General features: G+C 41.7%; 1 protein-coding gene across 4 annotated transcripts in view; it reads left to right on the forward strand.

Moving 5' to 3' along the window:
* The window catches only part of ubr3 (ubiquitin protein ligase E3 component n-recognin 3), a 230,487-nt gene that overhangs the window by 148,342 nt on the left and 54,373 nt on the right, over positions 1-27,772 (forward strand). For all 4 annotated transcript variants that reach the window (XM_063052208.1, XM_063052206.1, XM_063052207.1 and 1 more), the window contains 2 exons: positions 10,878-11,014; positions 23,319-23,404. In XM_063052208.1, the coding sequence (XP_062908278.1) occupies positions 10,878-11,014; positions 23,319-23,404 (223 nt within the window). The remainder of the gene's footprint in view (positions 1-10,877; positions 11,015-23,318; positions 23,405-27,772) is intronic.

Consider the following 27,772-nt stretch of genomic DNA (forward strand, 5'->3'; position numbering starts at 1 on the left):
AGATGGAAATATATTTTGAGTGCTACATTGGTTTACTACTAAATGTACCGCTAGAATTTTCAGCAAGTCATTTGCCATTTGGATAGAAAATGTTGAATAGAGTTTTGTGATAAGCACGGCGCTGTTCGGAAATGTATAACTCTACTGAGAATCACATATCATCTCGAAAAATGTTTTAAAAAAAGACTGCATGCTGTGCTCTGCTCGTTGATGGTCAGCTCTTCTCTGTTTTCCACATTGGTATATCAAAATACAGAAGACAGAAATGAGTTGAAAGTCAGATGCCATATCAGCTAAGCCACCACTCTGTCACTGGATTAAAAAGCATGATGTTGGGACAGCACTGAGGGTGCAGCCAGCCCAACAATCAAACAACATTGAAGGTCCTGCTCAGATGACATGTAGGCAGCAGTATCTCAGGTGTACTAGGCCATCATAGGGGCAGCAATGAAGAAGTGCAGTTGTCAGTATTGGGCAGTGCTGCTGGGACTCCTCGGCCAACTTTGGGGCAACATTGTACGTTGAGTGATGAGTGGATTTCTATGTGTCATTATAATGTGAAGCAAAGTGGATCTATATGGAAATTGTAGACGTCTGTAGGAACTATGAATGGTTATATATATATGGGTGGGAGAGTGAACTGAAAGTTAATGAGCAGGAAAGAAGAGGACTTAGTGAATTATGTTCAAGATATCTACTTTTTAGAATGCTGCTGGCATAAGAGTCTCGGCCGGAAACGTCGACTTTACCTCTTCCTATAGATGCTACCTGGCCTGCTGCGTTCACCAGCAACTTTTATGTGTGTTGCTTGAAATTCCAGCATCTGCAGATTTCCTCGTGTTAGCAAAGACCCTTTTGCTTTTGGTTCTGGGAAATGAGGTGGGAGAAGTGGAAAGCACTGAAAAAAGGCAGTGATTGCATCCAAAGGTTGTCAGCTTAGTAATTGAATGAGACTTCGTTCAATCGGATGAGAAAGGAAATGGCGGGATAAAGTGAAACCAAATATAAAATGCTATTGATTCTGGATATCTGGAATAATACAGTGCTGGAAATACTTGGCTAAGGCATCATCAGAAACAGATACAACATTTCAAGACAATGAGTAATGATGCTTTTGGGTAACCTATAAAGATCTGTGTTTTCCAAGGTGTCTTTGGGAGATTGTTCAGTAATTGTATGAGAGGATTTTGTTTCCAGCACCTGTGTTTTGTTAACTGGGGAAGTGAGGTGACATATAGAAAAAAAATTCCTGTCGCTTAGGATATTTTGAGTAATTTCTGTTTTCTGGGATTGCTTGTTTTGTGGTCCTAGGTTGGAGTTTTGGTTCAATGGAATGGGATTGGAAACTGGTTACCAAGTTGGGGATAATCATAGAACAGTACAGTACATGAACAAGTCCCTTTGCCCATGTTGCCTGTGCCTACCATGATGCTATATAAAATTAAACTAAATTGAAAAGAAACTCGCAGTTTTATGACAGAATGGACATGTTCAGGGTCTTTGGAAGTGATTACTCTGGACCGTTTTGGATGGGTGCATGCTTTGTTACTTTAATCGGGAATTCATGGCTGAAGGCTTTGTTGTATTTATGCACTGCCTCTTCATGATCAACAGTAAAGATTGATACTTGATGTATTTCTGTTCGTCTCATGTTTATGCTTAAAGGAAGGAAGATTGTTTACTTTGTTAAATCTTGGGATTGAAATATTATTTCTTTCTCAGAAGCAACTGAAGAGCAAATCAACAATTCAGTCGTAAAAACCCTGATCCTCCGGCTAAGGTTGAAGTCAGTGATACGCCTGCACCACAGTCACGATTTTTAAAATTTTATTGCAATGCTGTGTGAGCCATCATCTGAATCTTCTGATAGCTATGCCTACTGGAATTCTTTTGACAGCTTTTCACTTCCATTTTCGGAAGTCTGATGCTTTGAATGTGCATTGTATCAGCACGACACATTTGCTTTGTATTCTTTGTAGGAAAGGGAATTATAGATTTTTGTGGAGCTTTTTTATTTTGTGAAACTGAAAGCCTTATTTGTGTCCTTTTGGCTTATTGATCTGATCTTTAACTGCTCCTCCAATACTTGTATTTTCCAAGGAAATGATTGCCATGATGCCTCCCCATGTGGAGATTTAGATGAGGTGGCAGTTCAAATCCAGTCATGCTGGAGTGGTTGTTAAATTAATCTGCCAAGTAGAATTATTCTGAAAATGATACCTGTGTGCAGAAGCATTTGAAATTTGAGGCCACCTTTTTAAACATTTGGGAAAATTTTCATAAACTTCCCATAAAATCAATTGAAAGATGGTCCCTTTAACTATAATGGATTTTTGAGGACCTGTCAGATTGCTGCCAGTCTCAACATATTCAAGATTATGAACAAGTTTGAATATCTTGCATCATTGCTACTGGAGGAAGTATATGTTAAATTTATATACTTAATTTAACTTGCCCTTGGTGCAGATAGGTTGTAGAAGAATCAAGGTGGAACTGATGAGCACATGAGAGAAAATGAGAGAAAAAAGGGTAAGAAATGGAATTGATACAATGCTTTAGAGAGCTGGCATTGATCAGTTGGGCTGAATGGTAGCTTCCAATGTCATAAGGAAATAAGAGAAATTTAAATTGGCATTTACAAAAATAGTTGTTATTTTTGTAATTGGTTCTCATTGGTTAGCTTGGCATTTATGATTTACACTTGTATATCAGATTACATACAGACAGTAAGTCTCTGGCTAGATTTTGTTATTGTCCTAAAAATGTCTTTGCTACTTTTCCAAGGAGGACAAAATGGAAAGTTCTGCATGCCATTTCAATTGGTAGGGAGCACGTTAGGAAATTTGCTGCTCAGGCAGTCACAAAAAATGTTCTCCATAACTGAAGTATGTTAGAATTCATTTGACATTGTGTGTGCTGTTCAGTTTTTTGCCTAAAGCTAGGTTGCACCCAATAAGGTGCAATATCTATTTCCTGGAAAAAAACCAGGATAATGAAATATTGATTTGCTACAGAAGAGTTGATAGTTATAAGCAAATTATCGGTCGCAAAAATTCAGTTTGCACTCTTGAGCAGCAGCATATATGAAGCTTTTAAAATGTGATGTTTAATGTTGGTTGTGCCTGTGAGGTTAGATATCGTTCTCATGTAAGTACAGGCATGGTGATTAAGCTACTGAAGTAGTATTCAGTGGCCTGGACCATTGATGTTAATACAGAAGTTTAAATCCTTTCACAAGAGCCGCGAAATTTACATTAAAATGATTATGTATGTCTACAATTTGAACAAGAAAGCCATGATCAGTACTGGTGACCATGAAATTGTTCTCTAGTTTCCTTCAGGGAAGGAAATGTACTATCCTTTGCAGCTGGTGTCTATATAGAACTTCAGATCCTTTAGTTTCTCTAAATTGTCTTCTCAGTTCAGGGACAATACCAAACTTGCCAATGTCAAATAGATCCTATATTGGGTATTTTTGTAAAAGTCTGACATTTAGATATAAAATATATTAGTAGTGGAAAGCTTGATTTGTTTTGATAAAAATACACTGTTGGGAGTCAGATGTGGCTTGGAGTTATTATTTAGATGTCTTGGGGTGAATAAAATGTATAGGAAAGGTTTTATTTGTCCATGTTTTGAGTTAGGATGAGTAAACAGATGTGATTTTTTTCTCGTAGGTTGAGTTAAATCAACACTTTTCTATAATAGGTAGTTCTGAAAAATGTAACTGATATATTGGAGTAGAGGCTTAATGGAAGGGGAGTGCAAGGAGTAGGTAAAGAGAGAATGTCAAAAAATGATGGGTTTTGAAGAAGTAAGTAGAATATAGGGAAAAGATAACTTGCCTATGAATGGAAAAGGAAATATGTTAAATAAGTAATTCTAAGGAATTTTCATTTTGCAAATTATATAATACAGTCAATTCTGTTTAATTGGGCCATCAGTTAATCAGGGCAGCTGTTTATTTGGGACAATTCTTAAAGAACAAAAACTAATCGAGAAAATTGCTGGAATACCCTTCGTTGGTTTGAGACACTCTGCTGCCTAATTGGGCAGGATTCTGTGGCCAAACAGGTAACTAGTGTCAATCATGTGTATTTGTGTGGCCGATAGATGCTAGAACTTGCTGAGAGCGAGCAGTTTTTAAGTGGTGTCAGTTGCGTGTGTTTGTCTTCAAAAAGCGATGATTTTTGTCACTGATAGTTGGTGAGAAACAAGCAGTAAGACAATTTAGAACTGTTTTGCTCATTGCAGTGTCAAGCATTTAGGCTTGGAAATGCCAGAAACGGCCTGACTGAAAATGAAACAATTTCACTACTTCATCAAGTTAGGAACTATGAAGAATTTGAAGGTAACAACAATCATATAGAATGTTACAATGAAAATGAGGATTTGGAGGATGCAATTGTCGATAGCTTTTTATAAAGGCAGATCATTACCTGCACTAGGTGTCTGCGCTGATTTTGTTCATTTCCAATCAATCGGATGAACGTGGCAGCATTGAATTTTCAATCGATGAATATTAGGAGCTAATACTCAATTTTACAGCACTATAGTACTATGGACTAATTGGGAGAGCCTGGAAAAGAGGAAATTTAGCTGGTGTGACATCTGGGAGATGGAGGGATCTCGGCTAAGTTTTGTCAGCAGAGCCACTTATGACCTCCTATCCACACCCCAGAACCTGAACCAGTGGTGGGGAGAAGACGCCGCTTGCTCTCTTTGTCAAGCACCCGGATCAGTAATGCACATTTTAACAGGATGCACCACGAGCCTCACCCAGGGGTGGTACACTTTGCGGCATAACCAAGTTCTCAGACAGCTGGCATCAATCTTGGAACAGAGGCGAATCATCACAAACACTCTCCCACAAACATCGGCAGGAAATGTCCACATTACACGATTTGTACCAGCAGGCCAACCTCCAGAGCACCATATAACATATAAAGTTGTAAGCATTCTACGGGTTGCTCAGGATTGGAAAACGGACGTGGACTTGAAAAAAAAAAGCTTGTGTTTCCCCCAGACATGTTGTGTCTGCCAAGTTAGCATATGTTGTGGAATTGACAGTACCATGGGAAGATGATGTCGAAGAAGCTTATGAGAGGAAAAAGACCAAGTACTCTGAACTGGTAACTGAAGCTGCCCAGAATGGCTGGAAGACCAAGATTTTCCCTGCAGAAATGGGATGCAGGGGATTCGTTGCTACATCTACGACCAGTCTATTGAAGAAGATGGGGGTGAGGGGTCACTTCCTCCAACAAGCAGTCAAATCCTTGTCAAATGCAGCAGAAGAAAGCAGCAGTTGGATTTGGATTAAAAGGAAAGACAACAACTGGGCTGCAAGATGAAGATGGGGGGGTATGGAACTGAGGGGTGTGTATCTGGGACACCAGGTAGCACCGTTGAGCCCTCTGGAGACGTCGTGGACTTATCAACAAAACGTCAAAGAAGGAGGGTGCCCACCTGATGACCCCCGATGACGAACCTACCCTCCCTCCTTGTCACCACTCTAAACCCACTGCCAACATCGAGAGTGCCAACTTACCATAGGGATTGAAACATCAAGTCCTAGTAGAGTTGTAATTTGTTCTGTATTTCTTTTAAATACTTAATTTATTACTCAGTTTGTCTTTTTATCCACTTTTAACTATTTCCACGAAACTTTGGCAAATTAATTGGGTCAAAATATATTGTTCCAGTGTGTCCCAACTGACCGGAATCCACCATATTTTATGAAATATAAAATATTGTTATTTGTTAATTTGAGTAAGTATAAGAGCTGTTGAAAATATTTGAGAGAAATATTTCTAACAAATTTGGTTAACAGTAAACTTTGAAGTGATTTTTAGTTGGTGAACAAGAGTCAGCAAATATTGAGAACAGAGATGCACTACACTTACCAATTATACAGTGCCTATAACAAATATTCCCCCCCCCCCCACCCCCGGAAGTTTTCATGTTTTATTCTTTCATAACATTGAATCACAGAAGATTTAATTTGGTTTTTTTGACGCAAATCAACCGAAAAAGACTTTTTCGTGTCAAAATGAAAACCGATCTCTACAAAGTGATCTAAATTAATTACAAATATAAAACACATAATAATTGATTGCATAATTACCCTCTTCAAGTCTGTATTTATCAGATACAGCTTTGGCAGCAATTATAGCCTTGAGAATATGTGAATAGGTCTCTGTATCATCTGGACACTGCAATTTTTCTCCATTCTTCTTTACAAAACTGCTCAATCTCTGTTGGATTGCATGGGGATCGTGAATGAACAGCCCTTTTCAAGTCCAGCCACAAATTCTCATTTGGATTGAGGTCTGGACTCTGACTTAGCCACTCCAGGACGTTAACTTTGTTGCTTTTAAGTAATTCATGTGTAGCTTTGGCTTTATACTTGGGGTCATTGTGTTGCTGGAAAACAAATCTTTTCCCAAGTCGCAGTTCTCTTGCAGACTGCATCAGGTTTTCCTCCAGGATTTTCCTGTATTTTGCTGCATTCATTTTACCCTCTACCTTCACAAGCCTTCCAAGGCCTGCTGCAGTGAAGCATCCCCACAGCATGATGCAGCCACTACTATGCTTCACGGTAGGGATGGTGTGTTTTTGATGATGTGGGGTGTTTTGCTAATGCCTAACATAGCGTTTAGTCTGATGGTCAAAAAGCTCAATTTTGGTTTCATCAGACTATAGAACCTTCTCCAACTGACTTCAGAGTTTTTCACTTGCCTTCTGGCAAACTCTAGCCGAGATTTCATTTGAATTTTTTTCAACAGTAGCTTTCTCTTTGTCACTTTCCCAAAAAGCTGTAGCTGGTTAAGCACCTGGGAATCAGTTGTTGTATGCGCTGTCTCTCCCATCTCAGCCACTGAAGCTTGAAACTCCTCCAGAGTTGTCATTGGTCTCTTGGTGACCTCCCTCACTTGTCCCCTTCTTGCATGGTCACTCAGTTTTTGAGGATGGCCTGCTCTAGACAGACTTATGGCCGTGCCATACTCTTTCCATTTCTTGATGATTGATTTAACTGTATTCCAAGGGATATTTAGGGACTTCGAAATTTTCCTGTATTCGTCTCCTGATTTTGTGCTTTCCAAAACTCTTTTCTCGGAGTAGCTTGAGTGTTCTTTTGTCTTCATGGTGTAGGTTTTGCCAGGATACTGACTCACCAGCAGTTAGTTGGACCTCACAGGTAGACTTGTATTTTAACCACAATCAATTGAAACACCTTGACTGCACACAGGTCTGAGAAACAGATCTCCATCTTACTAATTACAGGTTTCCCCCACTATCCGAAGGTAGTGGGTTCCTGTGAAACGGTTCGTAAGCTGGAATGTCGTAAAGTGAATAAGCAATTACCATTTATTAATGTGGGAAAAATTTTTGAGCGTTCCCAGACCCAAAAAATAACCTGTAAAATCATGCCAAATGACACATAAAACCTAAAATAACAGTAACATATGGTAAAAGCAGGAATGATATGATAAATACACAGCCTAATAAAGTAGAAATACTTTTCTGCAGCACTGTCTAGTGCAGCGAAAATCTCGTGGAAGCGCTCTCGGCAGAAACACTCTCTCCAGTAACCTTTAAGCTATGAAGCTGCCAAATCATACCAAATAACACATAAAAATACACAGCCTATATAAAGTAGAAATAAGCAACACTCACAACGCACTGGAGGAACTCAGCAGGTCGGGCAGCATCCGTGGAAATGATCAGTCAACATTTTGGGCTGGAAGAGGGAAGGGGCAGAGGCCCTATAAAGGAGGTGGGGGGAGGGTGGGAAGGAGAAGGCTGGTAGGTTCCAGGTGAAAAACCTGTAAGGGGAAAGATAAAGGGGTGGGGGAGGGGAAGCAGGGGGGGTGATAGGCAGGAAAGGTGAAGAAGGAATAAGGGAAAACACAATGGGTTGTAAAAGGAGGTGGAACCATGAGGAAGGTGATAGGCAGCTGGGGGGTCAGAGTGAAATAGGGATAAGGGAAGGGAGGGGGAGGGAATTACCGGAAGTTGGAGAATTCTATGTTGAGCACCTCCCCTCCGTCCGCCACAACAGACAGGATCTCCCGGTTGCCACCCACTTCAACTCTGCTTCACATTCCCATTCAGATATGTCCATACATGGCCTCCTCTACTGCCATGATGAGGCTAAACTCTGGTTGGAGGAGCAACACCTCATGTACCATCTGGGTAGTCTCCAGCCCCTTGGTATGAACATAGAATTCTCCAACTTCCGGTAATTTCCTCCCCCTCCCTTCCCCTATCCCTATTTCACTCCGGCCCGAAACGTTGACGGATGCTGCTTGACCTGCTGAGTTCCTCCAGTGTGTTGTAAGTGTTGCTTTGACCCCAGCATCTGCAGAGTATTTTGTGTTTAAAGTAGAAATAATGTATGTACAGTGTAGTTTCGCTTACCGGAATCGGGAAGACTCCAGTAAATTGCAGTTTCATCACGGTTAAACACTTGCTTATACGAATAACCACCTAATGCAATCGGCAATCACCTCTGATCTGGGCCGACATTTACGTGCCGGGCGGCACCTAATTAATTAGCTTGTTTATTCCGGCTTTTTCCTTAAAGATGTGCTGGGTGCGTCCGGACTACCGCTGCACCACTGCATTCTTTGCGGCAATGTATCGGTCTGCGGCCCGGAGGTTGGGGACCACTGCTTCAACTGTGAAGCTGCCCTCACCTCAGAAACCAAACAAACCACCCATGACTACTGTCACATACCCCGTGACGGGTTAAAGAACGAGCAGAAATGGAAAACACTTTGGAGTCCACTATTGCTATTAACTAATGGTATTTATTAGTAACTACGCAATACAGTAATATAAATGCAGATATATCAAACAGGTTAGCAATGATTGTATATAAGTAAGTGTGGAAATATATGAAAATCAAGCTTCTTCAAGCCTAGAGGTAAATAGATAGTCTTACGTTGATGAGTAAAGTTCAGTTCGTGGTATTGAGTTGAGTAGTGATGGAGAGAAAGAGAGGGGGAGAGATTTGAGTCTTCAGGTGAGCTGACGCTGTCTATCTTCCCGTTGTCCTCTGAAATCATTTAGAAGTCACCGACTGTGACCACAACAAAGGGGACCGTTCTTCTGTGGTAGAATTATCAACCCAGGCAAGGGTCGGACACACGAATAACTCCCCACCGGTCACACCCTTTTCACACTGCGAGAACCACTGTTTGATCCTCCAAAACCCACCTTTTCTGTGGGCACAACAAAGCTCATTCAATGTCCAAAACCATGTGTCTGTAGGTCTAACAACTGACCTTCTATTTATCTTACCGGGCTGAACACCAGCTGTCCATCAAGCAGCTCCTCCCTTCTCTTTCTTTAAGAACTTAGAAGCTGCCAGTGTCCTTGCAGAAGTGTAAACAAGCTGCAGAGAAACCATAACACCATCTCTGAGTAGTCTTTGCCTCTCTCTCTCTTAATAACAAGGTGTCTGGTGTTGAACAACAACTCTCTCTCTTTTTCAAAAGCACAGTTCATAGTAGTAATTCAGGATCCCGTCACACTACCTTTAAATTCCACTTTCACAACACTTTCATCACCATCATCCAATGCTTTCTGTTTCAGCTTATTAAAAAGACCGACTGATTTCTCCTTAAGTATAAGAAAACTTAACGGAACACTACGCTTTGTACACCAATCAATCCACTCAAGCAAAAGACTTTCCATTTTATCCATTACTGGATGCCGACTAAGAGAGACCATTTTGCTACAAGTAGAACCAACGGTAACATAGGCAGCTTTTCAAAATAATTTCTCTCTGCATATAAATAGTGCGATTGGTGGACGCAGGCAAGTTCAACACGCGGATAATGTCCTTACTTCGCTCACCATGATCGAAACGCTTAATTATGTCTAGTTTTACGCTAAGTGTAACACCTTTACGAGCTCTTTTAGGCTTTTCTGATACCTTAGAACTCATCTTGCTAATGGATGCACAAAATAAATCGAGATAAAGCACGTATTTAAGCAATGCTGGCTAGAATGCAGTTCCAGGGGAGGAGCTTGGCTGCTCGGGGCACGCGCTGCCTTTTTTCGTAACAGTGAAAACACCTTCTGTTAGCGAAAACAGGTAACTAATGTAGGTCTTTCATAACAGCAAGGTGTCGTAAAGCGAACATTGGGAAAGTGGGGGCCACCTACATGTGACTTCTAAAACCAGTTGGCTACACCTGTGATGATTTGATATGTCATCTTAAAGGGGGGGGGGAATCATTATGCCTTTAATTATTTTGTGTTCTGTATTTGTAATTAAATTAGATTTTTTGCAGAGATCTGTTTTCACTTTGACGTGAAAAAGTCTTTCTGTTGATCGGTGTCAAAAAAGCCAAATTAAATCTACAGTGATTCAGTACTGTAAAACAATAAAACATGAAAAATTTCAAAGAGGGGTGAGGTGACTACTTTTTATAGGCACCTGTATGTCCATTAGATTTACAGTAGGTATAAAGGATATTGTAATTAGATAATTGTAGATCCAATCAAAGATTTCGAAAATAAAAATTAAGGTAATTTTTGTCCAACTGTTGTTGGCTGACCTGTTGCTCATAACAAGATGATAGATATAATCTTAACCGTTCAATTCCATTTGTGAAATGGTGGCAGTCTTTTCCTTTAATATTCCAGATTTAATGTTTTCAGATTATCATTCCACAAATTATAGTCTGGTGTATTTGAACTGTTGAAGCTTGTATGCTCATTATGTTTTCTAATTCATCCAAATTTATGTCATATTACAGTCTGTTCTTAAAATTCATGTAAAATTGCATTCTTCATACTAATATTTTAAGCAAATATCTTTGGTAAAGGTATCTTTTCTGCTTTCATTGATTTGCTTTTTGTAGTCAGCAACAAACTTGAGCAAAGAGATGGAGTCGGTGATGAAGGACATAAGGAGCACAACCCAAAAGAAATACATAGATTATGGGAAGATTCCTGGTTCACCAGACAATGACTTTCTCTTCATGTATTCAGTTGCTAGGTACGTAAGTATTATTACCTAGTTAAAAAATTAGACTAATAAGAAAAATTTACTTGGCATTGATAAAATAGAATTTTTAGTTGTTCAGTACAATGCACCATTGCTCTTAAAAGTGCGTAAGGTAAATGGAATGATTTAAGTTAATATCAAATGGAAAATAAGTGCCCTTTCAAATTGAGTTTTTATGTTTTAGTTATATTCATTCATTTTATACATTGTAAAAGTTTTTTAAAAAAGATGTGTGATTTCCCTCCCCCACCCACCCCCAGGCGAATGAGGCTGCATTAGATGTGGCGTAAATCTGTGGAAGACACTAACTGTATGCCAGAGGTCCGTGAGTGCCATTGCTATTACAAAGGAAAAAGTGCAAAGCCAACTCAAAGGTCTTAAGGTAGATAAGTCACCTGGACCAGATGGACTACATCCTAGAGTCCTGAAAGAGGTTGCTGAAGAGATAATGGTCATGCTGTTTTAAGAATCACTTGATTCTGGCATGGTCCTGGAGGAATGGAAAATTGCAAATGTCACTCCACTCTTTAAGAAGGGAGGAAGACAAAGGAGATGATATTATAGGCCAGTTAGCCTAACCATAGTGATTGGGAAAGTGTTGGAATCCTTTATTAAGGACAAGGTTTCAGGGTACTTGGAGACTAATAATAAAATAAATTGAAGTCAGCATGGTTTCTGTAAAGGGAAATCTTTCCTTACAAATCTGTTAGATTTCTTTGAGAAAGTAATAAGCAAATTGGACAAAGGAGAGGCAGTGGATGTCATTTACTTAGATTTTCAGAAGGTATTTGATAAGGTGCCACACATAAAATATACTGGCACGGATAGAGGAGTGGCTGACAGACAGGAGGCAGGGAGTGGGAATAAAAGGGGCCTTTTCCGGTTGGCTGCCTGTGACTAGTGGTGTTCCACTACTTTTTACATTGTTGTTGATGGCTTTGTGGCAAAGTTTGCTGATGATACAAAGATAGATGGAGGGGTAGGTAGTGCTGAGGAAGCAATGCAATTGCAGCAAGACTTGGACAAATTGGGCAAAAAAGTGGCAGATGGAATAGTGTTGGGAAGTGCATGATAATACATTTTGGTAAAAGGAACAATAGTACAAACTATTATCAAACATCAGAGGTACAAAGGGACTTGGGAGTCATTGTGCAAGACTCCCATAAGGTTAATTTACAGGTTGAGTCGGTGGTAAAGAAGGTAAATGCAATGTTTGCATTTATTTCGAGGGGAATAGAATATAAAAACAAGGAGATAATGCCGAAGCTTTATAAGACACCATTCAAGCCGCATTTGGAGTACTGTCAACAGTTTTGGGCCCCTTATCTCAGAAAGGATGTATTATCATTGGAGAGAGTCCAGAGGAAGTTCATGAGGATGATTCCAGGAATGAAGGGGTTAACGCATGAGGAGCATCTGGCAGCTATGGGCCTGTACTCATTGGAATTTAGAAGAATATGTGGGTATCTCATTGGAATCTACTGAATGTCGAAAGAATTAGGTAAGGTGGATGTGAAGAGGGTGTTTCCTCTGGTGGGGGTATCTAGAAGTAGAGGGCACAGCCTCAGAATTGAGGGGAAATCTTTTAGAACAGAAGTAAGGAGGAATGTTTTTAACCAAAGAATGGTGAATCTGTGGAATGCTTTGCCACAGACTGTGGTGGAGGTCAAATCTGTTGGTATATTCAAAGCAGAAGTTGTTAGATTCCTGATTGGTCAGGGCATCAAGGGATTTGGTGAGAAGGCAGATATATGGGGTTAAATGGGATCCGGGATCGGCCATGATGAAATGGCAGAGTGAACTCGATGGGCTGAATGTCCTCATTCTGGTCCTATGTATTATAGTATAATCTGAAGTGATAGATACAAGAGGTTCTACAAATACTGGAAATCTTGAGCAACACACACAAAATGCTAGAGAAACTCAAGCAAGTCAGGCAGCATCTTTGGAGGGCAATGAACAGTCGACAATTCAGACTGACTTAGACCAAAAGACAGAGAAGCAGAACTAGGCCATTTGGCCTGTCAAGACTGTCCACCATTTCATCATGGCTGATCCTATTTTCCTTTCAGACCCAATCTCCTCCCCGTATCCCTTCATGCCCTGATCAATCTTGCCGAGACTTGCTGGATTCCTACAGCATTTTGCAGAAATTAAGTGTGTCTGGCTGCTAGCTCAGAAGGTTATGGAGCAGGAGGTTGGATTTGACCTCCACCTTCCACATAATAGAATAGATATTTCTATTCTATTACAATAAATAAAAATTTTCCCCAATCAGAAACCATGGATGAACGGAGAAGTTCGCCTCCTGCTCAAAGCCAGAGAGAGATTCGGCCTTCAGGTCTGGAGACTAGGAGGCTTACAGCTCAGCCAGGGCCAGCCTGAGGAGGGGAATCTCTCAGGCTAAACACATATACAAACAGAGAATCGAGGAGCATTTCAACTCCTTGGACCCCTGGCACATGTGGCATGGTATACAGGTCATTACAGATTTCAAACCACCTAGTACTGTGCCCCCTTCCAGCTCTGCTTCCCTCCCTGATGAGCTCAATTACTTCGACTGTCGCTTTGACCGAGAGAACAAGGAGGTCACCCTCAAAGCGGATCTCCCACCTGGTGAACTGCCTCTCTCACTTTCCACCTCCGATGTTTGCGCCACTCTGAGCAGGGTGAATGTACGGAAGGCAGCTGGTTCGGATGGAATATCTGGCCGTGTGCTCAGAGTCTCCGCAGGGTAGTTGGCCGGGGTCTTCACGGACATTATTAATCTGTCCCTGGCCCAGGCAGTTGTCCCCACAAGCTTCAAGATCGCCACCATCGTGCCAGTGCCGAAGCATTCCACTGCTACGGGTCTGAATGACTTCTGCCCAGTTGCACTCACCCCGATCATTGCAATCTGCTTTGAGAGACTGGTTCTATCACACCTGAAATCCTGTCTGCCCGCTATCCTGGATTCCCATCAATTTGCCTATCGCACCAGCGGGTCAACAGAGGACGCCATCTCCACGGCACTTCACTCTGCCCTGATCCACCTGAACAGCCCCAACTCTTACATCAGAATGCTGTTCATTATCCTCAGTTCGGCATTCAATACTGTGATCCCCTCCAAGCTGATCACCAAATTTCACCAGCTTGGTATCAGCTCATCACTCTGCAATTGGACCTTGGACTTTCTGACTAACAGATCCCAATCAGTTTAGTGAGACAGCCTCTCCTCCTCCACTCTCACCCTGAACACCAGCGTGCCTTAAAGCTGTGTGCTGAGCCCTCTTCTGTACTCCCTTTTCACCTATGACTGCGTTCCTGTACACGGTTCTAACTCCATAATCAAGTTCACAGATGACACCACGGTCGTTGGCCTGATCAGAGGGGATGACAAGATGGCCTACAGGGACGAGGTCCAGCACCTGGCCACATGGTGTGCCGATAACAACCTGGCCCTTAACACCCAGAAAATCAAGGAGATCATTGTGGACTTCAGGCATGTTAGGAGCCACACTCACATCCCCATCTACATCAACGGAGCTGTAGTGGAGCGTGTATCAAGCTTCAAATTCCTTGGTGTCCACATTTCCGAGGATCTCACCTGGTCCCTGAACTCCTCCATCCTGATCAAAAAGGCGCAACAGCACGTTTATTTCCTGTGGAGCATCAAGAAATCCCACCTCTGTCCCAGGATACTGATGGACTTTTACCCCTGTACCATTGAAAGCATACTCACCAACTGCATCTCAGTGTGGTATGACAATTGTCCTGTGTCAGACCGCAAAGCACTCCAGCGTGTGGTGAGAACTGCCCAGCGAATTATCGGCACCCAATTGCCCACCATTGAGAACATCTACCATAAACGCTGCCTGGGCAGGGCAAAAGCATTATCAAGGATGCATCTCACCCTAACCATGGACTTTCTACTCTGCTCCCATCCGGTAGGTGCTACAAGAGCCTCTGCTCCCACACCAGCAGGCACAGGAAGAGCTGCTTCCCTGAGGCTGTGGCCCTGCTGAACCTCACATCACAATGCTAAGCAGTATTGCATACATATTGTACTGTCTCAGTACTTTTATATTTGTGTGCTGCAGCACTTACTTTTCATTTGCAGTTTATTTTGTAAGTAACACTATTCTTTGCATTTCTGGTCAGGTGCTAACTGCATTTCATTGGCTTTGTATCTGTACTCGGCACAGTGACAATAAAGTTGAATCTAATCTAATATATGCCTGAATCCGGAATATGCTGATCTGTGCATTCCTTGCAGTTCTCTCCAGAACAGTCAGCTAGCTGTCACTGTGGTGTGGCAAATCATGTGTTCACAGCTGAGAGACATTTTTGGAATAAAGAAAAACATGTATTCAGAGTAGCGCGAGAAAATTAAATTAACCCAGCAAATACTTGCGTCTTTATCAACATTATTCTGTCTAAGCAGCCTCCAACCTGTTGGCATGAACATCGATTTCTCCTTCTGGTTATTTCTTTGTCCTTCCTCCCTCCCTCTTCTGTTCCCCACTCTGAACTCTTACCTCTTATCCTCACCTGCCTATCACATCCCCTTGCTGTCCACCCTTCTCCCTTTCTCCCATGGTCCACTTTCCTCTCCAGTCAGATTCCTTCCTCTCCAGCTCTGCCTATTCCACCCACCTGGCTTCACCTCGCACTTTCTAGCTAGTCCTCCTTCCCCCTCGCCCCACTTTATTATTCTGGCATTTTCCGCCTTCCGAAGAAGGGTCTTGACCCAAAATGTTGACTGATTATTCATTTCTATAAATGCTGCCTGACTACTGAGTTCCTCCAGCAAAAATGTGGTTATCTGGTCATTATCATTAGTGTTCATAGGAGTTTATAGTGTTCAAATTGGCTTTCCTGAATTTTCTATTACGTCAAGGATCGCGTTTTGTACTTTGAAAAACCTTCAAAAGGTGGTCCACGAATTGAAGTCTTTTGGTCAGAGGATGAAAAATGGTCTGTTAGTTGGTCAACTATGTATCTTGACAATGCATGAATGCTCTAACTATGTGTGATACTGAAATGCCCTTGGGCATTGATGTCAATTAATGGCTAGTGACTTTGTTATCATCAAACTGGCAAAGCAGTCAACCACGTTAATCAAAAACCGCACATGCAAATTAAACATTTAAAAAGCTAACTTTTAAGATGGAGTTGGAATATCAGAAATATACTTTTTAGACCATAATACTTAGAAGCAGAATTAGGCCATTCGGCCCATTGAATCTGCTCCACCATTCAATTGTGGCAGATTTATTTTCCCTCTCTACTCCATTCTCCTGCTTTTTCCCTGTAATCTTTGAGGCCCATACTAATCAACCTCCTCTTTAAATATATCTAATGAATTGGCCTGCACAGCCATCTGTGGCAATGAATTCCACAGGTTCACTACCCACTGGCTAAAGAAATTCCTCCTCATCTCTGTTCTAAAGGTACATCCTTCTATTCTTCAGTCCTGGACTCATAAATAAATAAATCATTTTTTTAATGCTTTAACTTTTTCACACCTTTTTAAAATGAAATACATTCATTAAGTTAGGATCTTTGTAGGGATTGATAATGTATAGAGTCATAATTCTGGCTTTGTATGCTATTAAAACTAGTATCTGTGCTTGTACAGGCTTCGTCAGGTGATGGATGCACAATATTCAATTCCATTTGCAGCTCATTAGTAAATAGGCAACATTAAGGCATGGGCTGATTATTGGCAAAGGACATTCACATCATCTCCAGGGAGAAAGATCCTAATTATCTAACTTTGACATTCAGTGGCATTTCCATCATCAAGTACCCAGTACACAGTTGATTGGAGTACTGTGCAGACACAACAGGTGTGTTCCCACACAGGTCCAACAAAGAGCTTTTAAAAACCCAGTTTCTATAAAAGAGCAGCAGTCATTGTCGGAACAGTCTTGAGTCAGAGTAGTAAGGCTTCGATGAGAACAGCGGGAACCAAGTTAAGTAGGTAAGTTCATTCCTTATTTCTGATTTAACTCTAGAGAGAATAGGAGTTATGTCTACAGAGCCAGTGTCCTGTTCTGCGTGTCAGAAGTGGGATTTACAGGAAACTCCCAGCCTCCCTGATAGCCACATCTGCGCCAGGAGCATCGAGATGCAGCTGCTTGGAGACCGTGTTAGGGAACTGGACCTGCAGCTCGATGACCTTCGGCTTGTTAGGGAGAGTGAAGTAGTGATAGATAGGAGCTACAGGGAGGTAGTCACCCCAAGACTACAGGAGACAGATAAATAGGTGACTGTCAGAAGAGGGAAGGGAGAACGTCAGTTAGTGGAGAGCACCCCTGTGGCCGTTCCCATCCCCCCCCCCCAACATTAAGTACTCCATTTTGAGTACTGTTGGGAGAGGGGGGAAGCAACAGCAGCCGTGCCTCTGGCACTGAGTCTGGCCCTGTGGCTCAGAAGGATAGGGATCTGAAGAGGATGGCAGCAGTAATAAGAGATTCTGTAGTCAGGGGGACAGATAGGCGATTCTGTGGGCACGGAAACACAGATGGTAGTTTGCCTCCCAGATGCCAGGGACAGAGATGTTTCTGGACGCGTCCACAATATCCTGAAAAGCGAGGGTGAGCAGCCAGAAGTTGTGGTACATATTGGTACCAATGACATAGGAAGAAAAAGGGAGGAGATCATGAAAATAAGAATACAGGGAGTTGGAAGGAAGCTGAGAAGCAGGACCTCAAAGGTAGTAATCTGGGGATTGCTGCCTGTGCCATGCAACAGTGAGGATAGGAATAGAATGAGGTGGTAGATAAATATGTGGCTGAAGAATTGGAGGAGGGGGTAGGGATTCAGATTTCTGGATAATTGGGACCTCTGGGACAGCTGGAACCTGTACAAAAGGAATAGGTTGCACTTGAATCCAAGAGGGACCCGTATTCTTGTGGGCAGATTTATTGGAGCTGTTGGGAGTGGTTTAAACTAATATGGCAGGGGGATGGGAACCAGTATGATAGAGCTGAGAATGAGCCAGCAGGTTTACAAGTAGATGATGGATGTATCATGAATGTAAGGAAGGACAAGCCAATGATTGGGTACAAATGCAGACAGAGCAAAGAGTTAAATTGTACCACAAAGTCAAAAGTCAAAATGGCGAAGAATGCAGGACTGAAGATGCTGTATTTAAATGCACATAGCTTTCAGAATAAGGTGGGACATACTCATGGCGCAATTAGAGATTGGTTGGTAGGATGTTGTGGACATCACTGAGTTGTGGCTGGAAGAAGGCCACTGTTGGGAGCTTAACGTCAAAGGGTATACTTTGTATTGAAAGAACAGGCAGAAAGGCATAGGTGGTGGTGTGGCTGTGTTGGTAAAAGATGGAATTATATCTTTAGAAAAAGGTGACATAGGATCAGTGAATGTTGAATCGTTGTGGGTGGAGTTAAGGAATTACAAGGGTAAAAAGAAAGTCCATTATGGGAATCACATAGGCCTGCAAGTAGTAGCCAAGATGTGGGGTTGAGATTGCAAAGGGAGCTGGAAAAGGCATGTAATAAGGGTAATGACACAATTGTCAAAGGGGACTTCAATATGCAAGGGGATTGGGAAAATAGGTTGGTGTCAGATTGCAAGAGAGGGTATTTGTTGAATGCCTATAAGATGGCTTTTTAGAGCAGCTTATGCTAAAAAGCTATCTTAGATTGGGTGTTGTGTAATAACCGGGATCTTATTAGGGAGCTTAACATAAAGGAACCCTTCGGTGCAATTGATCATAATATGATTGAATTCAACTGCAGCTTGAGAGGGAGAAGCATAAGTCACATGTATCAGTATGGTAGTGGAATAAAGGGGCACGAGAGAGGAGTTTGCCTGAGTAGATTGGAGGAGGATACTGGCCGGGATGATGGCAGAGCAGAGATGGCTAAAGTTTCTGGGAATAATTCACAAGGCACTGTATAGGTATGTCCCACAGAGGAAGAAGTTCTCAAATGGCAGGGATAGGCAACCGTGGCTGACAAAGGAAGTTAAGGACTGTATAAAAGCCAAGGAAAAGGCATATCAAGGAAAAGGTATATAAGGTAGCAAAAGTGAGTGGGAAGTTGGATGATTGGGAAGTTTTTAAATCCAACAAAAGGCAACTAAGAAGCTATAAGAAGGGAAAAGATGAAATACGAGGGCAGACTAGTCAATAATATAAAGCAAGATACTGAAAATTTTTCAGTTGTATAATGATTAAAAGGGAGGTGAGAGTTGATATTGTAGCATGATATTGGAAAATGATTTTGGTGAGGTAGTGATGGGGGATGAAGAAATGGCAGATGCACTTGATGGGTACTTTGCATCTGTCTTCACTGTGGAAGACACTAGCAGTGTGCCAGATGTCCATGAGTGTCAGGGAGCAGGAGTGAATGTCATTGTTATTACAAAGGAAAAAGTGCTAGGCGAACTCAAAGGTCTTAAGGTAGATAAGTCACCTGGGCCAGATGGACTACATCCCAGAGTCCTGAGATAGGTTGCTGAACAGTTAACAGTTGCGTTGGTCATGATCTTTCAAGAATCACTTGATTCTGTCATGGTCCTGGAGGACTGGAAAGTTGCAAAAGTAACTCCACTCTTTAAGGGAGGAAAGCAAAAGAAAGGAAATTACAGGCCTATTAGCCTAGCCTCAGTGGCTGGGAAACTGTTGGAGTCCTTTATTAAGGATGAAGTTTTGAGGTACTTGAAGACTAATGATAAGATAAGTAAAAGGCAGCACGGGTCTGCAAAGGGAAATCTTGCCTGACAAATCTGTTAGAGTTCTTTGAGGAAGTAACAAGCAGAGTGAACAAAGGAGAGGCAGTGGATGTCGTTTACTTGGATTTCAGAAGGTGTTTGATAAGCAGCCACACATGACACTGCTTAACAAGAATAAACTCCTGTGGCATTGCATGAATGATACTGGCATGGATTACAAAATGGCTGACAGGCAGGAGGCAGCGAGAGGGAATAAAAGGGACCTTTTCTGGTTGGCTGCTGGTGACTAGTAGTGTTCCTCAGGGGTCACTAATGGGACCGCTGCTTTTCACATTGTTTGTCAATGAATTAGGTAATGGAACTGATGACTTTGTGAAAAGGTCTGAGGATGATACAAAGATAGGTGGAGGGGCAGGTAGTGCTGAGGAAGCAATGCAATTGCAGCAAGACTTGGACAAATTGGGCAAAAAAGTGGCAGATGGAATACAGTGTTGGGAAATGTATGATAATACATTTTGGTAAAAGGAACAATAGTGCAGACTTATTATCTAAATGGGAAGAAGGTTCAAACATTAGAGGTGCAGAGAGACTCCCAGAAGGATAATTTACAGGTTGAGTCTGTGGTGAAGAAGGCAAATGCAATTTTGTCATTTATTTCAAGGGGAATAGTATGTAAAAGCAAGGAGATAATGCTGAAGCTTTGTAAGACACTAGTCAGGCTGCACTTGGAGTTTTGTTAGCAGTTTTGGGCCCCCTATCTCCAAGGATGTGCTGACATTGGAGAGTGTACAGAGGAGATTCATGAGGATGATTCTGGGAATAAAGGGGTTAACATATGAGGAGCGTTTGACAGCTTTGGTCCTGTACTCACTGGAACTTAGAAGAATGCAGAGAGATCTCATTGAAACCTACCAAATGTTGAAAGGACTAGATAGGGTGGATGTGGAGAGGATGTTACCTCTGGTGCAGGTATCCAGTACTAGAGGGCATCGCCTGAAAATTGAGGGACAGCCCTTTAGAACAGAGATAAAGAGGAATTTTAGCCGGAGAATAGTAAATCTGTGGAATGCTCTGCCACAGACTGCAGTGGAGGCCAAGTCCATGCATATACTTAAGATAGAAGTTGATCGTTTCCTTATCAATCAGGGCATCAAAGATTTTGGTGAAAAGGCAAGTGTATGGAGTTGACTGGGATCCGGAATCGGCCATGATAGAATGGTGGTGCAGGCTCGATGGACTGAATGGCCTAATTCTGTTCCTATATCTTATGGTCTTACCCCCACCAATAACATTCTGGCAGGTTGCCCATTGAACAGGAATGAAACCAGGTCAGCAGGAAGAAAATAGTAAGAAAAGACTCAGCTCTTGGTACACTGAAACGGATCTACCATTTACAACGCACAAGTCAGAAGGGTAAAGGCACATTCTCTTGACTGGGTGAATACTGCGTCAATAGACAATAGGTGCAGGAGTAGGCGATTCGGCCCTTTGAGCCAGCACCGCCATTCACTGTGATCATGGCTGATCATCCACAATCAGTATCCGGTTCCTGCCTTATCCCCATAACCTTTGATTCCACTACCTTTAAGAGCTCTATCCATCTCTTTCTTGAAAGCATCCAGAGACTTGGCCTCCACAGCCTTCTGGGGCAGAGCATTCCATATATCCACCACTCTCTGGGTGAAAAAGTTTTTCCTCAATTCCGTTCTAAATAGCCTACCCCTTATTCTTAAACTGTGGCCTCTGGTTCTGGACTCACCTGTCAGTGGGAACATGCTTCTTGCCTCTAGCATGTCCAATCCCTTAATAATCTTATATGTTTCAATAAGATACCCTCTCAGCCTTCTAAATTCCAGAGTATGCAAGCTCAGTCACTCCAATCTTCTGACATATGACAGTCCCACCATCCCAGGAATTAACGTTGTGAACCTACGCTGCACTCCCTCAATAGCAAGAATGTCCTTCCTCAAATTTGGAGACCAAAACTGCACACAGTACTCCAAGAATTCTCAAGCTGCTTTACAGATTTCTAGCACAAAGCAGAAACCCCCTCCACCGCCATCACCATCAACACACAGAAGAGGCAATATGCGCCATCTACAAATTAGATTTCAGTTAATCACCTTGGCTCATTGAGCAGCACCTCCCAAACCACAACTTCAGTTACCAACACTTTTTTGATTTACGAATATATTACTGGTGTCTGTCATTACTGAAACCTGGAACCCCTTATCCAAAAGCACTGTGAGAGTGCCTTCATTAAAAACACTCTAGTGGTTCTGGAAGGAGAGTTATCACATCCAGGGTAAGTTGGGAGAAGCAATAAGACAATGAGATGAAATACTTAGATACTGAATAATGAAGAAGGGTGAAAAAATACATCCTGTAACGGAATGCTGAATAACGAAACAGCGTTTTTGGAATTTATGTTCAACTGCATGTAGAGTTAATGCTAATTTCACAATGTAACAATGGCAAGTAAAATCACTTTTTGTATTTGCATTAATCTTATTCACTTTTGGTGCTAGTCAAAAATGTGATTTTCTTACTTACGTGCAAGAACAAATTATAATGTGACCGGCGCAAGAACCATCCCGTACTTACTTTTTAAAACCTCTGGCAACCCCTTGTGCCAGCAATTCCCTTTTTCATCCATTTCACAAGGAAGTAAACTAAGGTAAAAGAAAGTTATTCCAAAGCCAGCTAAACAATTAACCTTAAACAATAGTATCTTTTTATCATATACAGAGGATGTATGTAGATTCATGCATTTGATTAGCAGTTTGGTGTTTTAAGTTCTGATAAGTTCTAAAAAGCTTATCAGAATAAATAAGTTCAGTTTGAGTCGCTATTAATTAATAACATTATATAACTATTCATCTTAAACTAAAACAGTTTCTAAATGTAATAACCTAATAACTCTAAAATGTATTTTTTTTCCAATCATATGAGTTAGTTTCCCCAAGGATCTTTCACATTGTTTTGTTAATATTTTGGAACTTTGCCATAGTATAAACACATGTATGCTACATGTGTTTATACTATGGCAAAGTTCCAAAATATTAACAATATATCTAATTTTTCTACACATGTATGCTACATGTGTAGAAAAATTAGATATATTGAAATTTATTTGTATTCCTAACGTGAATGGAATCATGCTGCTTTTCTCTCTGACCTGTCCATTGGTTTGTCAATTTCTGCCTCTGCTCCCTTTATTGCTGGGAAGAACAGAGCAAATTGGCCTAGGAATGGAAAATTCTCTTGTCATACAAAACCTCTTATCAGCAGCAAACAGATGGAGACCTGTGCAACCAAAAAAAAATCAACACTACTTTGCAGTATTCTTAGCAACAGAGATCATTTGAGACCTTGGTAGATTCAGTTAATGACGAGGGGATTGCTTTCTGCAGCTGTTAGTGCAAGTTCTTTTATTTCTGTTAGAATGTCTAAACACAAATTCTGCTGGCAGAAGTAAATTTTTTTTTTAGTTTCATCTATAAGTATATGTTTCAATATATTCTTGATTATAATTGGAGAAATATAAAGGCAGTAAAGTGATTTTTATGTTGAATTTATAAGAACATCTTAATTGATGCCACAGGTTGAATTTGGAGTTGGAATTGGTTCATCGAGGAGGAAACTTGTGTTTAGGTGGAGCAAGTGCCACTACAAAAAGATCCTGTTTAAGTAAGTGCATATGTTTATATAATTGTTATTGTTGTTGTTGTTGTTGTTATTATTGTATTTATTTTTTCTCAGCTCAAGCTGGTAAAACCTGAGGTATGGGCATAGCCAAACACGCTCATTTGTCAATTGCTCGGAATTTTCGGACTATTCTCGTGGTGTTTAGTATTCTGGCTTTCTGAAGATTTACATAGATATTACTGTTGACTCTGTGGTTAAGGAAGCATACGGTGCATTGGCCTTAATCAACCGTGGGATTGAGTTGAAGAGCCAAGAGGTAATGTTACAGCTATCTAGGACCCTGGTCAGACCCCTCCTGGAGTACTGTGCTCAGTTCTGGTCACCTCTCTACAGGAAGGATGTGCAAACTATAGGAAGGGTGCAAGGAGAGGTACAAGGATGTTGCTTGGATTGGGGAGCATGCCTGTGAGAATAGGTTGAGCGAACTCGGCCTTTTCTCCTTGGAGCGGCAGAGGATGAGAGGTGACCTGATAGAGTGTATAAGATGATGAGAGTTATTGATCGTGTGGATAGTCAGTGGCTTTTTCCCCAGGGCTGAAATGACTAACACATGAGGATAGAGTTTTAAGGTGCTTGGAAGTAAGTACAGAGGAGATGTCGGGGGTAAATGTTTTATGCAGAGAGTGGTGAGTGCGTAGAATGGGCTGCCAGCGATGGTGGTTAAGGCGGGTATGATAGGGTCTTTTAAGAGACCCCTGGACAGGTACATGGATCTTAGAAAAATAGAGGGCTATGGGTAACCCTAGGTAATTTCTAATGTAAGTACATGTTCAGCACAGCATTGTGGGCCAAAGAGCCTGTATTGTGCTGTAGGTTTTCTATGTTTCTATGTGTAGCCCTCATTGTTTAATGCTGCTATTGTTATTACCCTTCCCTTTGCATTCTTGCTTACTTCTTTTCTCTTAAATAATGGCATTTAACCAGATATTTCATTGTGATTACGTTTGAGGATAATAACATGCAAGCCTATGAAGTTGCAGAAGCGAACAAATGGCTTTACAAAAGTTGATAAAGCATCTGTAATATACATTATTCAATTGTAGCTCATGACAAAAGTGCTGAAAGAACTTTCAATGTTCATTGTTTTTACTTTATTGGGTCCACAGTATTATTCAAATCATCTTCTGTAATCTCATTCATCTTTCGCTGAAAATAAAACCTCTTGAGACCTTGGTAGATTCAGCTAATGATGTGAAGATTGCTTCCTACAGCTGCCAGTGTGTATTTTTTTATTTTGTTAGAATTTCTGACCAAAATATATTGTGTTCAGTTGTAATCACCTCATTAGAGGAAGGATTGGGGCTGAGAAGAAAATTGGATCAGCCATGATGAAATGGCGGAGCAGATTCGATGGCCAAATAACCTAATTCTGCTCCTATATCTCATCGTCTTACATAGAAGCTTTTAAGAGGTTGTAGAGAAGATTTATCAGGATGCTGCCTGGATTAGAGAGTACTTTTATGAGGATAGATTGAATGAGCGAGGGCTTTTCCCTTTGGAGCAAAAGAAGATGAGAACTGACTTGACAAAGGTATACAGGATGATAAGAGACTTAGATCAAGTGGATAGCTGGAGAATTTTCCCCAAGGGCAGAAATGGCTAATACTGGGGTGGGGGCATAATTTTAAAGGGATTGGAGGGAAGTACAGTGGGAATGTCAGAGGCAAGTTTGTTTTTCACACAGAGTGGTGAGTGTGTGGAAAACTCTGGCAAGAGTGATGGTAGGAGCAGATAGGAGCATTTAAGAAGCTCTTAGATCGGCAAATTATTGATAGTAAAATTGAGGGCTATGTAGGAGGGAAGGGTTGGATTGTACTGAAGTCAAGGAGAAAAATACGTTATGGTATTATAGCATGTATTGTGAACCAATTTACGGAACACTGAAGTAAAGAATATTGTGAAGAATATAAGCAGTTAGTAGAATCTAATTATATTTGTTCATTTTTCATAACTCGTATGATCCAGAAATCTGAAGTAATTAACTCTAGACATTTAGCCAAAATAATTTCAGTTAATCAAATAAATCAAGAATAAATACTGTTAATGTGATATGGAAATTAACAGATTATCATAAAGATCCCATCTGGATTATATCATCTGGTGATAATAAACCAACAGGACCATTACATCAGAGTGACAGGAGAATAGTATATATTTGTGAGGAAATGGCCCTGAGTTTGTTGACTGTAACTTTGGACCACATAAAGCTTCATGCTTTCAGTTCCAGGTGAAAGTGACTGGGCATGATATCAGGATGTCTTTTGTCTGACTATTGCATTGAAGTTCCTGAGTTAAACAAACATTAGATTAGATTAGATTATGAGGACACGCAGTCCTCTTTTATTGTCATTTAGTAATGCATGCATTAAGAAATGATACAATAATCCTCTGGTGTGGTATCGCAGAAACACAGGACAGACCAAGACTGAAAAACTGACAAAAACCGCATAATTATAACATATAGTTACAACAGTGCAAGCAACACCATAATTTGATGAAGAACAGGCCATGGGCACAGTAAAAAAATGTTCAAAGTCTCTCGAAAGTCCCACATCTCACGCAGACAGGAGAAGGAAGAAAACTCTCCCTGCCATGCCCGACCACAGTCCGACTCTGAGTCATGCGAAAACTTCGAGCCTCCGACACCGAGCACCAAGCACCATCTCTGCCAAGCGCCTCGACCCCAGCCCTGGCCGCCAGCAGCAGGCAAAGCAGAGGACTTGGGGGCTTCCCTCCGGAGATTTTCAATCGCACAGTAGCAGCAGCAGCGAACCGGGTATTTCAGAAGTTTCTCCAGATGTTCTTCTGTGTTTCTAACGGCTGTGTCCATCAAATCAGAACTGTGCACGGTACCCTATTTAACAAATAGGATATCATTTCACCGGAGAGGCTGCGCACACTGTGTCGCGCCGCCATCTTCTCCTCCCGCCTCCTGTTATTGGACTTTTAGGAAGGAAAATAGTTAAAGTTCTTAGAGGTTCTGAAATTTTTGGAAGTACTCGCACTTTGCTCAGGACATTGCTTTGCTCAATCACCTTCAACTGCTTCAACAGCAACAATTTATATCATATGGTCGTGCAGGTGTTCACTAAAAGACTGCATGTTGTTTAATTCTCTTTGTAGCTTCTGAGAAAGTGAGGAAATACTACATGGAGCAGTACTTGGGCATAGAATGTTAAGTGGCAAGTAACTCTGAAGCCACATGAGTCAGGCGATGGCCATTTTCAGCAAATAATACCTGGTTCATCACCATCACCAGGACTTATTTTCTTAAATACTACCAATCAAAAATATGTCTGGACCAGTCACACAAAGACTCTGGCATCTAGGGCAGGTCAGAGGCTGAGTATCTTTTGATGATCTGTTTCCAAAGACACCCAAGGTGCAACTACTAAATACTCACTTGAAGGGAGTGAACATTTATGCAATCAATTATTTTGTGTTTTATGTTTGTAATTAATTTGGGTCACTTTGTAGAGACGCAAACAACAGGAATTCTGCAGATGCTGGAAATTCAAGCAACACACATCAAAGTTGCTGGTGAACACAGCAGGCCAGGCAGCATCTCTAGGAAGAGGTACATTCGACAGTTCGGGCCGAGACCCTTCGTCAGGACTAACTGAAGGAAGAGCTAGTAAGAGATTTGAAAGTGGGAGGGGGAGGGGAAGATCCAAAATGATAGGAGAAGACAAGAGGGGGAGGGATGGAGCCAAGAGCTGGACAGGTGATTGGCAAAGGGGATATGAGAGGATCATGGGACAGGAAGTCCGGGGAGAAAGACAAGGGGGGGGGAACCCAGAGGATGGGCAAGGGATATAGTCAGAGGGACAGAGGGAGAAAAAGGAGAGTGAGAGAAAGAATGTGTGTATAAAAATAAATAACGGATGGGGTACGAGGCGGAGGTGGGGCATTAGCGGAAGTTGGAGAAGTCGATGTTCATGCCATCAGGTTGGAGGCTACCCAGACGGAATATAAGGTGTTGTTCTTCCAACCTGAGTGTGGCTTCATCTTTACAGTAGAGGAGGCCGTGGAACTTCCGCCACCTCCAACGGGATCCCACCACTAAGCACATCTTTCCCTCCCTTCCCTCTCTGCTTTCCACAGGGATCGCTCCCTACGTGACTCCGTTGTCCATTCATCCCCCCCCCATCCCTCGCCACTGATCTCCCTCCTGGCACTTATCCTTGTAAGCGGAACAAGTGCTACACATGCCCTTACACTTCCTCCCTTACCACCATTCAGGGCCCCAAACAGTCCTTCCAGGTTAGGCGACACTTCACCTGTGAGTCGACTGGGGTGATATACTGTGTCCGGTGCTCCCGATGTAGCCTTCTATATATTGGCGAGACC

This window comes from Mobula hypostoma, chromosome 6 (genome assembly GCF_963921235.1).
Source record: "Mobula hypostoma chromosome 6, sMobHyp1.1, whole genome shotgun sequence".
NCBI classification, from domain to species: Eukaryota; Metazoa; Chordata; class Chondrichthyes; order Myliobatiformes; family Myliobatidae; genus Mobula; species Mobula hypostoma.